General features: G+C 40.5%; 1 protein-coding gene across 1 annotated transcript; it reads right to left on the bottom strand.

Annotated features, from left to right (window-relative positions):
• Positions 1–273: 273 nt before the first annotated feature.
• LOC134287885 (serine-rich adhesin for platelets-like) lies at positions 274–11697 on the bottom strand (the record flags this gene model as incomplete). Its single annotated transcript, XM_062851032.1, is given in 2 exon segments — positions 274–769; positions 11324–11697. Coding segments are annotated over 2 exon segments (647 nt in total), but the record flags the coding sequence as incomplete, so codon positions are not given.
• Positions 11698–13214: the final 1517 nt, after the last annotated feature.

The raw sequence follows: 13214 nt of genomic DNA, 5'->3' as shown, positions 1-13214 counted from the left end.
CACTGCCTTGTACTGCAGTATCACTTACATTTTGGGAGCATAAGATAGTGCAATACAAGCCCTCCAAACGATAGTGGCGATCCCTTGAAATTGAACGGAAACATATAGATATAATACAATCAATCGTCATCACAATTGAAATATTCGCGTGTTGCAGGTTGTTCTCAAGCTGCGACTTGTGGAAGTTATGATTCGTGGTTTCGATCTTTGTGAACGGCTTGGATGAGTTATGCAAAACTAAATGTCTGCTATTAAAAAAAAACAATAACAACGTGGCAAGTATTATGAATTTATTGGCATTCATCGTTCAATTAGTTAAGTTTCACTTGTGAAGTATGATTTGTAAGACACAGTTTAAATATAAAGTCACCTAGTTCTAAAATGTTCGATATGATCAACAAGCACACAAAGGTAGCAGTTTTTTTACATATTCAAGAAATGTTTTACAAAACCCAGTAATAAATAACTGCCAAAGCATACTCCCCGCGTCCATCCATTAATTGAGCATATCACTATCGTCGTCCTTGGTCTCAAGTGAACGATACTCCGAGTCAGCCGAATCGCTCACATCGTCGGACAGGAAAGGATCACTACCGGAAGCTACCGCCAGCATGACCATTGCAGCACTACTGGTGTCGCTGAGCAGTCCAGACGAGGCGGCGGTGGGGATATCTACTACGATACTGCCGGTGCTGATGTTCAGCAAAACGCCATCAACTTCGTCGGTGGCTTCGGTGATTGTTGGGTATTGATTGTGCTGTGCCGTGGCCTGTTGAAGGTTGGTGATGCGAAATTGGTAGGGATGAGTGAATTATGGATCTTAGCGAGTGCTGTTAGTCGATCAAAATTGTGTAAATATGGGAGCATTAGTAGAATGAGTAAAAAGGGAAAGTTATGCTTGAAAAGTAAATGATAAGGAGTAGGCCGAACATAGCAATGAAATAAATGTATTTTATCATATAATTCTATATAAACTATATTTAACAATCGTAAATTATTATGTATTCTTTGAGGTATGCCTTAAATGACACTCGTACGGCGATGAACCTCAGCCTTCCAGGAGGTGGTTAAGCAACATGCTCATCTGCAAGGACTCCCTATCCGGAGTTACCAATCAGTTTCGGCCAGAATCCTCATAGGTTCCAACAATGTAAGCCTGATTGCAGCGTTGAAGATACGAGAGGGTCTAGGCGACCCCATTGCCAGCAAAACACGATTGGGACAATTTCAGGAATAGCGGCCGGTGCCGGCCCAACGACTAATGCAAGCTTCCACATTTTTGAATGTAGGGGAAAGTGGGGTAAGATGCCATTTTTCAAACTTTCATCGTTTTCAATGATAAATAGCCTCATTGTTAGGCTTTCAAAGTGGTAACAGCAACTAGACAATATTTACTTGATATTTCAGCAAAAATATTCACTAAACTATTGAATTTTCATCGATTTTAAAAACTGGTTCGTAAAACGGAAATGGTGCAAACAGACCATCTGCCATAAGGTAAGATGCCACTTCAATAAAACATTCAAACATTACGTCCAACATTTTTCGGGCATTTCCGATTCATTTTCCCCACTTTGTTCCGCTTTTAACGTATACTCAATACATGGAGTGTCATCCCTCTCCCTGCTAATCGATGGTCGTCATATTTGAATGACCCCTAACATGGATAGCGCAGACATCAACAACCATGCGCCTCCATATGTGTCTCAATCTCCTTGGAAACGCTTGGCTAGTAGTACAATCACACTTAATTGCAAGCACGAAAAACCGGAAGTTGTCCATTTTCATAGGGAAATCATACGATTTTCCACGGGTTTGGCGGCCTAGCTTCTAGAAGAGTGTTGAATGCAAACATATCTTGACACCATTCACCTATGGTAATGATATAGTCTCCAGTTAGCCTAGTGGTTTAGGCTATGGATCGCCAATCCGGAGACGGCGGGTTCGATTCCCGTTTCAGTCAGGAAAATGTTTTCGACTCCCTGGGAATAATGTATCATTGTACTTGCCTCACAATATACAAATTCATGCAATGGCAGGCAAAGAAAGCCCTTCAATTAATAACTGTGGAAGTGCTCAAAGAACACTAAGTTGAAGTGAGGCAGGCCAAGTCCCAGTGGGGACGTAGAGCCATAAAGGAGAAGAAGAAGGAGAAGAATGATCAAGTCCCATTCAGGAATGATTTAGACTTATATGCTCTTATATGCTCTTAAAGGGTCCTGATCTCTTAACACCGTTGCTCAGGGATGGGATCATTCATTTGCAAAGAGTTACATTCACTTGCTGCTATCTCAGTTTAAAAGCATTCTATCAAAAAACTATGTATGGATGAATTGAACCTTGTAGTTTTATCTGAAAGTTCGCCGAATAGCATTAGGGTCGCACACGCATTCCAAATTCGTGGACGAGCTGTGAAGGCCACTCTCCACGCGGTGAATGTAAATTACATTCACGCCGTGGATAGTTGCGTTTGCTGCCTTCTGTTGACTTTATTATTAAAGCTACGCTAGTACATTGTTCTACAAAGTTACAGGTAAAACAAAAATTAAAAAGTGCTCCATACATTAGTTTTTGCTACGATGTTTCTGACGCGAGTTATTCACAAGTGAATGTAAATGATTGCAAATGAATGATCCCATACTTACAATGCTATTCGGCTTCCACGAATGCAAAGTTGCGATCTGCGATCAAGAATGGGAACACTCACTTACTATTTCCCAAGCTCAGAAGCGTGCCACCAAGAAGCGATGTTTGGACAACTTTTGCCTTGTGGTTTTGTCTCAAAGTTTGCCGGATAAAGTAAGGCTCGCACACACATACCGAAGTCGTGAGGGAGCTTCGAAGGCAACTCTCCACGAGGTGAATGTAAATTTCACTCACCTTGTGGAGAGTCGTTTTTACTGCTCTGCCAAGACTTTAGTATGAGTGTGCGACCCCAACTCTATTCGGCAAACTCACAAAGCAAAAGTCGTCCATACATCGTTGCTTGATGGTACGCTTCTAAGCTGAGAAAATAGCAAGTGAGTGTAACTCTTTGCAAGTGAGTGTTCCCATCCCTGTTGTGCCTGAAGTACGCAGACATTCTTGTACCGCGAGCATTGACGTAGCTAGCCTTTTCATTTTTCTCATTCACGCTCCTAAATGTATACGAGAAAGAGAAGGATGAAAGAGAGGGCACAGACCACCCCCCCCCCCTTCCCCCCTGCATCCTGCTCTTTCTCGTGTTTGTTTAGGAGAGTGAGTAAGAAAAAAATGATTGATTGATTGATTTGTCTTTATTAAAGAGACTTTCAGCCCAGTAAGAAAAAAGAAAAAGCTAGCTATGCCAATGACCGCGAGGGTCCCACTCAGTCCATCTAAGTCTTAATTATATACGTAGGGACCTTCGGGTTCACATGCTCACCATGTCAGGCCCAGCATTTCAAAAATATGAACACTGAAGAGCACAGGGAGACCTTTCCTAGAGCAGCTTCAGCGAAAGTTTTCAAACACTACTATTTGGATAGCTTCGAGGAAGACGGCATCGAAGTCGAGGTGAAGCAAGTTCACGCTAACGGAAGTTTCACCATCAGAAACTGACTTTCTAATTCTGCTTCCATTCTTCAACGGGTCGGGGATCCTGACTTGCAAAATATGAAGCAAACAGAGGCCAATAAGGAAAAGAATATGGAGCGAATTTTGTGAATGTTCTGGGTTCCAAACGATGATCAATTCACGTTCGAGGTAGAAACAAGTATAGAAGACGAACTTCCAATGAAACACAACTTGCTGACTATGCATCATTAGCATCATTGACCCTCTGAGACTGATGTCACACTTTGTGATACACGGACGGGTCATCATATTGTGCCTTGCAAGATAAATCCGCGAAACGCGTTTGTCTTCTTCTTTTTCATCAAGTTGCCAAAATATGCCCGCACCACTATGAGCGACCTGATGGTCAGAAATTCTGCATGCGGCGCTCATATCAAATCCACATGAGGCTGCGGCGATATGGCCGCGAGGAGATGCACGCGATACAGACGCAATGTGGAAATGGAAAAATTGAAGCCGCATCCTCCTGCAGCATCACATCCCGATTATTAAATACAAAGCCGACGAGGTGATGCGTATGCGTATAGTGAAGCAATGTCGTGATAAATATTATTACGATTTCTGGCCACTTGAGATGCCATTGTGCTAACTTTTGTTTTGATATGAACGGCCTGAAGGCTGCTGCAATGCTGCTGGGTGGGTGACAGTATCTGTTCGATTTTGACATTGCGTCTGTATCGCGGGAATCTCCTAGCGGCCATATCGCCGCCGCCTAATGTGGATTTATTATAAGCGCCGCAATACAGGATGTTCGGAAGACGCAGACAGGCTGGGACGAGGAAGTTTCGACTGAAATTAAAGAAAAGTGAGAACGCTGGGTCACTGAGTTTGCAGAGCTCTCGAAGATCCACATCAGGCGCGCACATTTCTCTGGATTTTGGTCGAACGAGATCGATGAGCTTGAACTGCACATATTCACCGATGCAAGCGAGGACGCGTACGCTTGCGTGGCGCATCTGCGGGCGGAGATCAACAAGCAAGCATACTATGCACTCGTGATGGCACCGTTGAAGGCTCTATCTGTCCCTCGGTAGGATCTCCAAGGCGTCCTGTTGGGTGCTTAGAATGCTGCGGACCAAGTGGGGAAAGGGTCCCTGTCTCAACTCTGACTCCAGATGGGTTCATGGACCGGATTTCTTGCGACGTTAGGAGGCAGAATGGCCGAAGAAAGGTAAACTGGAGTATTCAGATATTACACATTTAATTTTAAATGCCGAATCTCTTTCAGCTATGCCGAGATTTGCACAGCCGAGTAGTCAGCAAACTTTTTTCATTAGATCTCAGCTAATTAATGCCGAGAATGAACTTATCACATATTGTTGCCAAGCAACTAATCAATTTGTTTGCTGAGTCTCGATTAAAATTAACGGAAGACCACTTTATCAAGAAGACTTGCAGCATTGCTGAAAATCGGGAGTCGCTGTTCGCAGCGCCGCCTCATTATAGTGTGTGTAAATCTTCATACTCGCACCAATACACTCATACACTTTTATTCAAAGTTTCCACCTTAACCCAACAGGCGGTGCACGGTGGGACGAATGGCCAAAAACATGATTTTTTTTCAGTAGCGGATTTAAACGTGATTTTATCGGCTTGGTGTCCTCGGATGAAAATTTTATAAAAATAGGGCACGTCCAATGGCGTTTAGCTTTAGTTCGCAACTTTGGCACAGGCGGCGCTGTAAAATCCAACTTTTTTGTTTTATGTTTTTTTTTCAATATGGTGTCTTCGGCAGAGTTGTAGATATGCTCAATACAAATATCTTTGCCGAAGACACCACCCAACTAACATTTTCAGCGCTATAAGCTTCAGTCATTTGCTTTCTGTTGTGTAACCATCGAGTAAAAGCAGTCAACGCTGCATAAAAGGAAAGCTAGTAAAATATAAATCATAAGCTAATACACGACTGAAAAACAAGCACCATACAGCTACCAAACTCGTTTTCAGAAATCCATTGCTTGTCACTGGGGCTACCTTTACTCCACCCTATTTCAACTCCGACAGATGTCCCGGACGATGTGAAAACTTGGACACATCGAATAGGAGTCCCCACTAACAAAACAGCTGCTACTATACAGTACAATTCATTATACTGACAAATCCCAAAACCAGCAGCGCTTTAAAGGCCGTTATGCGATTTCATTACGGCTAGAAGCTGTAATAAAGAAACTGTTGGTTTACCAACACGGCTTAAGCCAATTGTCGGATATAAACATTATTGTCAAAACAAACTTTAAGCGGGATATATAGCTACTACACAAGTTCTTTACAGCTATCCATGTATGTGCTGTGAAATTATTTGGGTTGCTTTTATTGCACTTTAATTCAATGCCGGAAGATGTGCAAATCGAGTAAGAGTCCCAGCCACTACAACAGCTGCTTTTATACAGTACGTTTTGTAATGTTGCCAAAACACAAAACAGCAGCGCTTCGTAGCCGTTTAAAGAACACTTTTTCAGCTAGAAGCTGTGAAGAAGAATCTGTTGGCGCAACCACACAGCTTATTCAATGTAAACATTATTGCGTTTGACGTTTCACAAGCTTTTACAGCAAGATTAAGTTGGATAAGGTTTCTTGTGGCACAATTATGAAGCCTTGTCTGAAGTAAAACAAAACCGGCTATTTTCTATGTTATTTATATATAGCAGTGTGGCATCGAGGACATCATCGGGACCAGTGGATACGGAGATCGGTAGTTCGATTCCAAGTAGAGGCAAGTACTTTAATTATTCAATTTAGAAAGTGATTATTCCAGTTCCACATGTATTGCGTCACGGTATCCATAACCTAATTATATTTAATCGTTTAATTTGGGGATGCCGTAAAACTATTGTTTAACAACTGCGAAAAGGCTGAAAAAGCGCCTTCTCAAGATGTTATTCAGTTAGTGGTTACATAGGAGCCGAGAAAAGAGCTATGACTAGGTGGCATAGAAGCTGATCGCACAGCATATTGTACAAGGTGATTAAGTTCGCCAGATTCATTGGTATAGGGCTTGCATAGAAGCTTCCGTCCATATCTACAACACAGTAACTCAGCATCAAGTCGTATTAAGGAGGCTTTGTTGACGTTTACATTCACAATAAATGTTAGTTGGGCAACCCTCTATCTCTCAATCGTTATATTCATATATTTTGAAAACGCGCAGTGTTAGATAGTTGCAATGTTCTACAAAGTTATGTAAAATGTTGAAATAAACAACTTTCGAGAAGTGAATAGGGTTCTAAAATGTCAATAGGGTTAGTTATGGCTATTTTTGAGTAAAAAATGGCCATTTTTCAAGGCTCAATAACTATCTTGGATGCAAATGGATGCAAATCAAACCCCATTAGGTTCAATATGTATAACTAATAGTTGAATATCCTGATGTTTTCGGCTGTATCCTCGAGTATCCTTAGCAGGGGTTCTTAATCTTACTAGAGCCTATTTTTGACGCTAAAACAATAATATCAGTTTTAGTATGTCATTTAGAACCCCATTATCTTCTGTAAAGTGATATTGCGGCGCTTATAATAAATCCACATTAGGCGGCGGCGATATGGCCGCTAGGAGATTCCCGCGATACAGACGCAATGTCAAAATCGAACAGATACTGTCACCCACCCAGCAGCATTGCAGCAGCCTTCAGGCCGTTCATATCAAAACAAAAGTTAGCACAATGGCATCTCAAGTGGCCAGAAATCGTAATAATATTTATCACGACATTGCTTCACTATACGCATACGCATCACCTCGTCGGCTTTGTATTTAATAATCGGGATGTGATGCTGCAGGAGGATGCGGCTTCAATTTTTCCATTTCCACATTGCGTCTGTATCGCGTGCATCTCCTCGCGGCCATATCGCCGCAGCCTCATGTGGATTTGATATGAGCGCCGCATGCAGAATTTCTGACCATCAGGTCGCTCATAGTGGTGCGGGCATATTTTGGCAACTTGATGAAAAAGAAGAAGACAAACGCGTTTCGCGGATTTATCTTGCAAGGCACAATAAATATGATCTTTTTGAGCATGTGTGGTAACCGAACAAACAGCAAGTCTAAGAAAACCTGAAATCATCTGCGTTAGCGTTGGTATCCATTTTCCCAACTTTCAAATATAACTACAAAATGATTTGCGGAAATGAAAAGGAGCGCTTTCAGCTATCGGAAACAAAATTAATTTGACAGATGCCGAACAAGCGGGAGAGTGTGTGTATTTATACGGGAAGCTCAATGAACACATGACACGAGAAACTCTCGATTGAGCCAGCAAAAGGGTAAAACAGCTTCTCTAAATTAGTTCTTGACAAGAAAATATCAGAAGAAATTTTGATATTTCCAGCATGCTTTTCAATACTTGTTGTGCAAGCACTAGAATAGAATATAGAATAGAAACAGCTTCTGGTGCGGTGGTGCCATCGGTGACGCATGCCGTGTGTTGGAAAATAACAGAGTTCCATGTCTTATTGAGAAAGTAGTCTTCGAATTAATCGTAGTGTGGCCGGAAAAAAACACCCATAGAATGCCAGCGGGTACCCCTGGTTATTTGTGAAGATATTCCGTACTTTTCATATGCGATACATGCTCATTCCTAACTATCGAATGCCTCAGCCAATTTGTATGATTTTTTCACAGAAGTTAGTTGAGTGTGTGTGATAGGGTGGGTCAACATGATATGGGAAATTTTCAAATTGATCAGATCCAATGACATCAAAATTTTTTAGGTGCCACTTGAGATCCCAAACAACTGTGCGAAATTTGGGCATGATTGGTTTAGCCTACATTTTGCGCATTGTGATTGAAGTTTGTATGGGATTTTACAAGGGAAAACACACTTTTCTCAAAAGTTGCTCAAAATTGTTTTATATCACATAACTAATGATGTTAAAGTTTAGCCCAGGATGTGTCGAAAAACTCTGTCGAAGACCGCAAAGCGATTTGATGCATATGGAAAGAGTTAACAACCCTAGTAGGATGTTGGGGTCAATATGACCCAGACAGGCACGCTGAACGTGCGCTACGCCATCGTGGTGCGAAAATCCTAACATCCTAGGATGGTTAAGTTAGTTTTGATTGATTTGATTAGAAAATATATGATGGATGACCCATTTTGCTCCGCTTTACTCTGCATGTTCCTATGGAAAGAAAATGAAGTCGTAAGTCCCATGCCCGAGATGATTCAGGCTCAAACTGAGTCTCGTTAACAAAAATATACACACAAGTAGTATACTGCCCCCACTCGCATGACAGCCCCATATGAATAGGAAACCCAGGGAAGATGGGACTGAAAAGCGAGTGGTGGAAGAGTAGCTTCCAGTAAAGTGAATATACCCAGGGTTGTGCAGTTTCAGGATGGTCAATGTCGAATGACACTCGCTCTAACCATCACTTCATACGACAAACAGAGTCCATCAAAACATAATCGATTCACGCAAAAGCCACTCAAGCCAACCCTCGTTCAATGCAGAGTCAACCACATCCAACAGCAGCGATCGTCTCTTGTTTTCGAACCACACGATGAAACACCGAAGCGAGTTTTTGTTCTACGCTTTGCATTCTATTCATAGGGCGTGCTATGTTTGTGTTTGCTGCGCCATGCAATACTACTTAACAAATTGACCTTCATCCTGGCATTTTCAGACGAGAGTCACCCAGCAGTGAGTGACATAGCTCTGCGTCGGAACGACTGTTAAGAAGCGTTCGGCTACTCAAGAAATTTGCAGAGAAAGAGCGTGGCGGCGGCAGCCACCGTATCAATGCGTTCGTCTCGAATGTGTTCGTTAGCAACATAGAGACGGTCGGCTGTAGCGTTGATGGAGGAAGAAGGGCAATGTTGATGTTGCGGCTTTTTTGTGTTATGATGGTGATAATGCACAAGACTGAATATACCTACTATGTATTATTAGTTGCATAGGCAACAGTCATGCTGACGAGCGGACAAACCAAGACAGAACACAACCTCTTGAACCAAACGATCCAAACAACAGAACAAATGGAAGCCATGCACAGCGAAATGATGATGGGCAGCATTAAGCAAAAGGACTTTGAGAAATAATAACACAATTTGTTGATTGATTTTTCTAAACATTCAAAACTTTATTCGCATATTTTTTCACTGTTTTTGTTTGCTGTTCGTTATTTTGTTGTCCTTAATTTGGTCTAAATATAACATATAAAGTTTTCTTAAGTCCTTTCCCTTAATAAACCGTGTCTCACAATACATGAGATTTGTTGATCGTTATGCTCACGTCAGCTATCGTACAACCTGCCTACAAAAATGGTACTTTAAAATGAAAGCGAAATAAAAAGCACAACGTATATCCGCCAAAGTGTCGCATTCACTCTCCCTGCGTGTATGTGTGTATTCCCTCATTCACTCGTCGTCGTTGAGAAGAAGAAAAGCTCTCAACAGCATCAGCTTTGATTCAGTTCGTTTCGCGTTTGTGTTTGTTTCGATATCATGGCATTGAGCCAGGCGCGCGCCAAAAGGGAACAGAGAAAAAGAAGAATACAATGAAGCAGGAAAGCTTTGATTGCGTGTTTGATGCTATGAGCAAATAATAGGGATAGCTTTCGTTGGAACCAGGTCACCTTGTAGATACCGATTTTGAGTCCATGTTTTATATGCTTCATTGTATTTTTTTACGAAAAGTTTTCCGATTGGCTAAAACTGATGTATGTACAATTTTTAAGCAGTAACGTAAAGTTCAGTTAGTTAGTTTTGAGAAGTTTTGGACTTTAAGATGGTGCCTGGTCTAGTTGGTTCATCGACAATTGTGCACCTAATATTGTATTTTCTTGATAATGTTCATTGTAACATATTGCAAAGGAGAGGCGTGGAAAAAAGAGGTAGTCATCCTGAATTGGTAATGAAATTTCATTTTTTTTTTACAATGCGACCACCGATTTCAATTCTAAATTTTGACTAAGAAAACTAAAACCGCTAAGTTAGTATTATTGCTAAGGAAATTTGAAGCAAGTATAGAAAAATATTAAAAATCAAAACGAGCCTAAATTGTGTTTACTTTTATCGTTTTTTTTTTTCAAATAAAATATGAGTAAATCCAAAATTGTCACAAAGAATATTTACTCGCCAAGCAAACAAATAATGATGTTATTGTATGTTGAATATGGCAAGATAAATATCTTAGATATAGATATATTACTTAGTAGTTATTGAATTTTATAAAATAATCAGCCTTAATTTCTTTTTTTTTTAATCTAACAATCAAGCATAAAACTAACGAATTTATGTGGATGGTGGCCTGGTTTAAACGAAAAGTTTATCATAGAAAGATCTCTGCGAAAATCAGTATATTGAGTATCAAAATATATTTATTAATATTGTCACAATATTTAGTTGTTAAAAGTTGCATGTTAAATGTGTAAATGATGAAGCCATTCGCCTTTGCTATCAAGCGTTTGTTCCAATAAGCCACTATGAATGTGTAAAAATGGAGAGATGCTCAAAAACATGGACTGTTCGATGTGAAGTGTTGTTTGTTTGATGATGCCGATTGATCGATTTTTTTTTAGAAATGAATGATGCTAATGCGGTCCTCATAAAAATTTATGAAATAAGCATCTAATGGAAGCAGTTGTCCCAAAATATCCTTCCTAAAAAGCGGTACCAACACTACAACTATGCTCTTAAAAATGCGAAAGAGTTTTTGTGATTGAACTACGTAAGTTGGTGGGTGAGGAGTGAAGACATTGTGATTGCTTGTACTTATCACAAAAAGAAATTTACCGTCGTATTACTATTGATGCTGTCCGGCTGTGACGGTTCGGGGGGATTATCGTGCTCCTCCTCACAGACGCTTTCATAGCGGAGCCGCTGCTGGCGTTGGTCTCCATCGTCTACGCTACCGCTCGCGCTGTAGACCATATCCTCGTCGTCAGTTATGCTGATGTTTCGCTCCTTGTAGGTGCTCTTCTGCTGTTCAACAACACCCGAGTCAATCATATCTCGACTAGTGCTACTTTTGATCGCCGAATCTTCCATCAAGGGGGAGATTATCTGTTCAGTTTGTGCGAACGAATCGATCAGCAGTCCTGGGGTACCAGCCGTCATGCTCTGATCGGTAATCGTCGACGAAGAGCGACTCAGTTCGGACATTTTACCTGAGAAAAGTGAAGTTAATTATTACAAATGGAGTATTGAAAATGAAACAAATTCTTAATGAATACTAGGTGAGATTATTTTAGGGGCATGAAAAGGGCCCCACTTAAATCAAATTAGTGCCACATATTGTAGCACGTTGACAGCCATTGCTAAAGTAACATAAATGCATGTGCTGTAAGGACTGTATCGTTAATTATGAGTACACCTTAAAATTGCTGTATTTCAAAATGTTTTATTTGTTTTGTAAATTAAATTCAATTACATTGTTCATTGACCATCAGAAAAGCCGATGATATGATTGTATATTTAATTTTTTGTGGATCTTGCCACCTCTCGCACTTTCTTCTTGGCGTGCTTCATAAGGTTTTGGACAACCGTTCCGACGATGGTTTTGCATACGTTGACCCAGTTTTTCTTGAATTTTGTGACGTCCTCTGCTCCTCTATCCTTTTTCCGTAGTTTCCCTTTCATCAAAGTTAACTATTTCTCAATGGGCCTTATTTACGGGCAATTTAGAGGATTCATTGCCTTTTCCATAAATTGAACATTGTTTACTTCATACCTGTCAAAGGTGTCACGCATATTGAGTTGTCCAAAAATTGTCTCACGAAACCTAATGCAAACCTATCCATATACGGGAGAACAAAAGATGTTTACAAAGTTCTTACAGATAGATTAACACGGGAAATCTGAACACAAACCACTACCACACAGGAATTTTGATTGGTCAATAGTGGCAGGATGCCAAATCCGGCCAAAGTAATGTAGGACCTTTGTGCTTTCAGATGAGTGGCAGAATATGTTTCAGGAGACATTCCTTCCGGTATATTTCGACGTTCATACCTGGGACGGTGAAGAAAGGTGACGATTTCATACCACATTGACAAATTGCTTGCCTAACCAACACATTTTCCCATTTTTTCGCAAAAAAAAAACGATTTCTCCTAATTCGTAACATCCGTGCCCCTGGCAAACAGTGAAAATCCGTGCCCCTGGAAATACCTTCACGGAGAGAAAAGACAGCTGCTTGAAGCAAACAAAAATTTGGTTGTTTTCCAAACTTCTAAATTTGTTGTTGTTATCTTTAAAATTATTTTTTCAAGGCATGAATTTTATTTGTATCAAACTTGCCGCTTTGGTTATTTCAAACTAAATCAATTATTTGAATACAATGAAGAACATGGTTCATTCAACCTAGCACCACTGATAGTTAAGACCATTGCTTAGTTTGTTTTAACCAAAATTTAGGTTATTGAATTTCGCTGCTTGTCACAAAACTCGAACTAATATTTTAGGTTGGATTAACAAAGTTCATTGAATGAATTCAGCCAAAAGTTTGCTGGCAATGAATCCAAGCAAAATATTAGTTTGCAATAACCTATTTTTACGATCGTGATTTCTGATCGTGGTGCTGCTGCTGCTAAGCCATGTAGCGTAATCTGTGCTAGTATTTTACTTATAAGCAGTTTTATCTGCACTAGTTACCTAAATTTATACAGATGACATTCTAAAAAAT

Source organism: Aedes albopictus, chromosome 2 (assembly GCF_035046485.1).
Source record: "Aedes albopictus strain Foshan chromosome 2, AalbF5, whole genome shotgun sequence".
Taxonomy (NCBI): domain Eukaryota; kingdom Metazoa; phylum Arthropoda; class Insecta; order Diptera; family Culicidae; genus Aedes; species Aedes albopictus.
The sequence above is the reverse complement of the archived record's forward strand: the minus strand, read 5'-3'. Positions and strand labels throughout refer to the sequence as shown.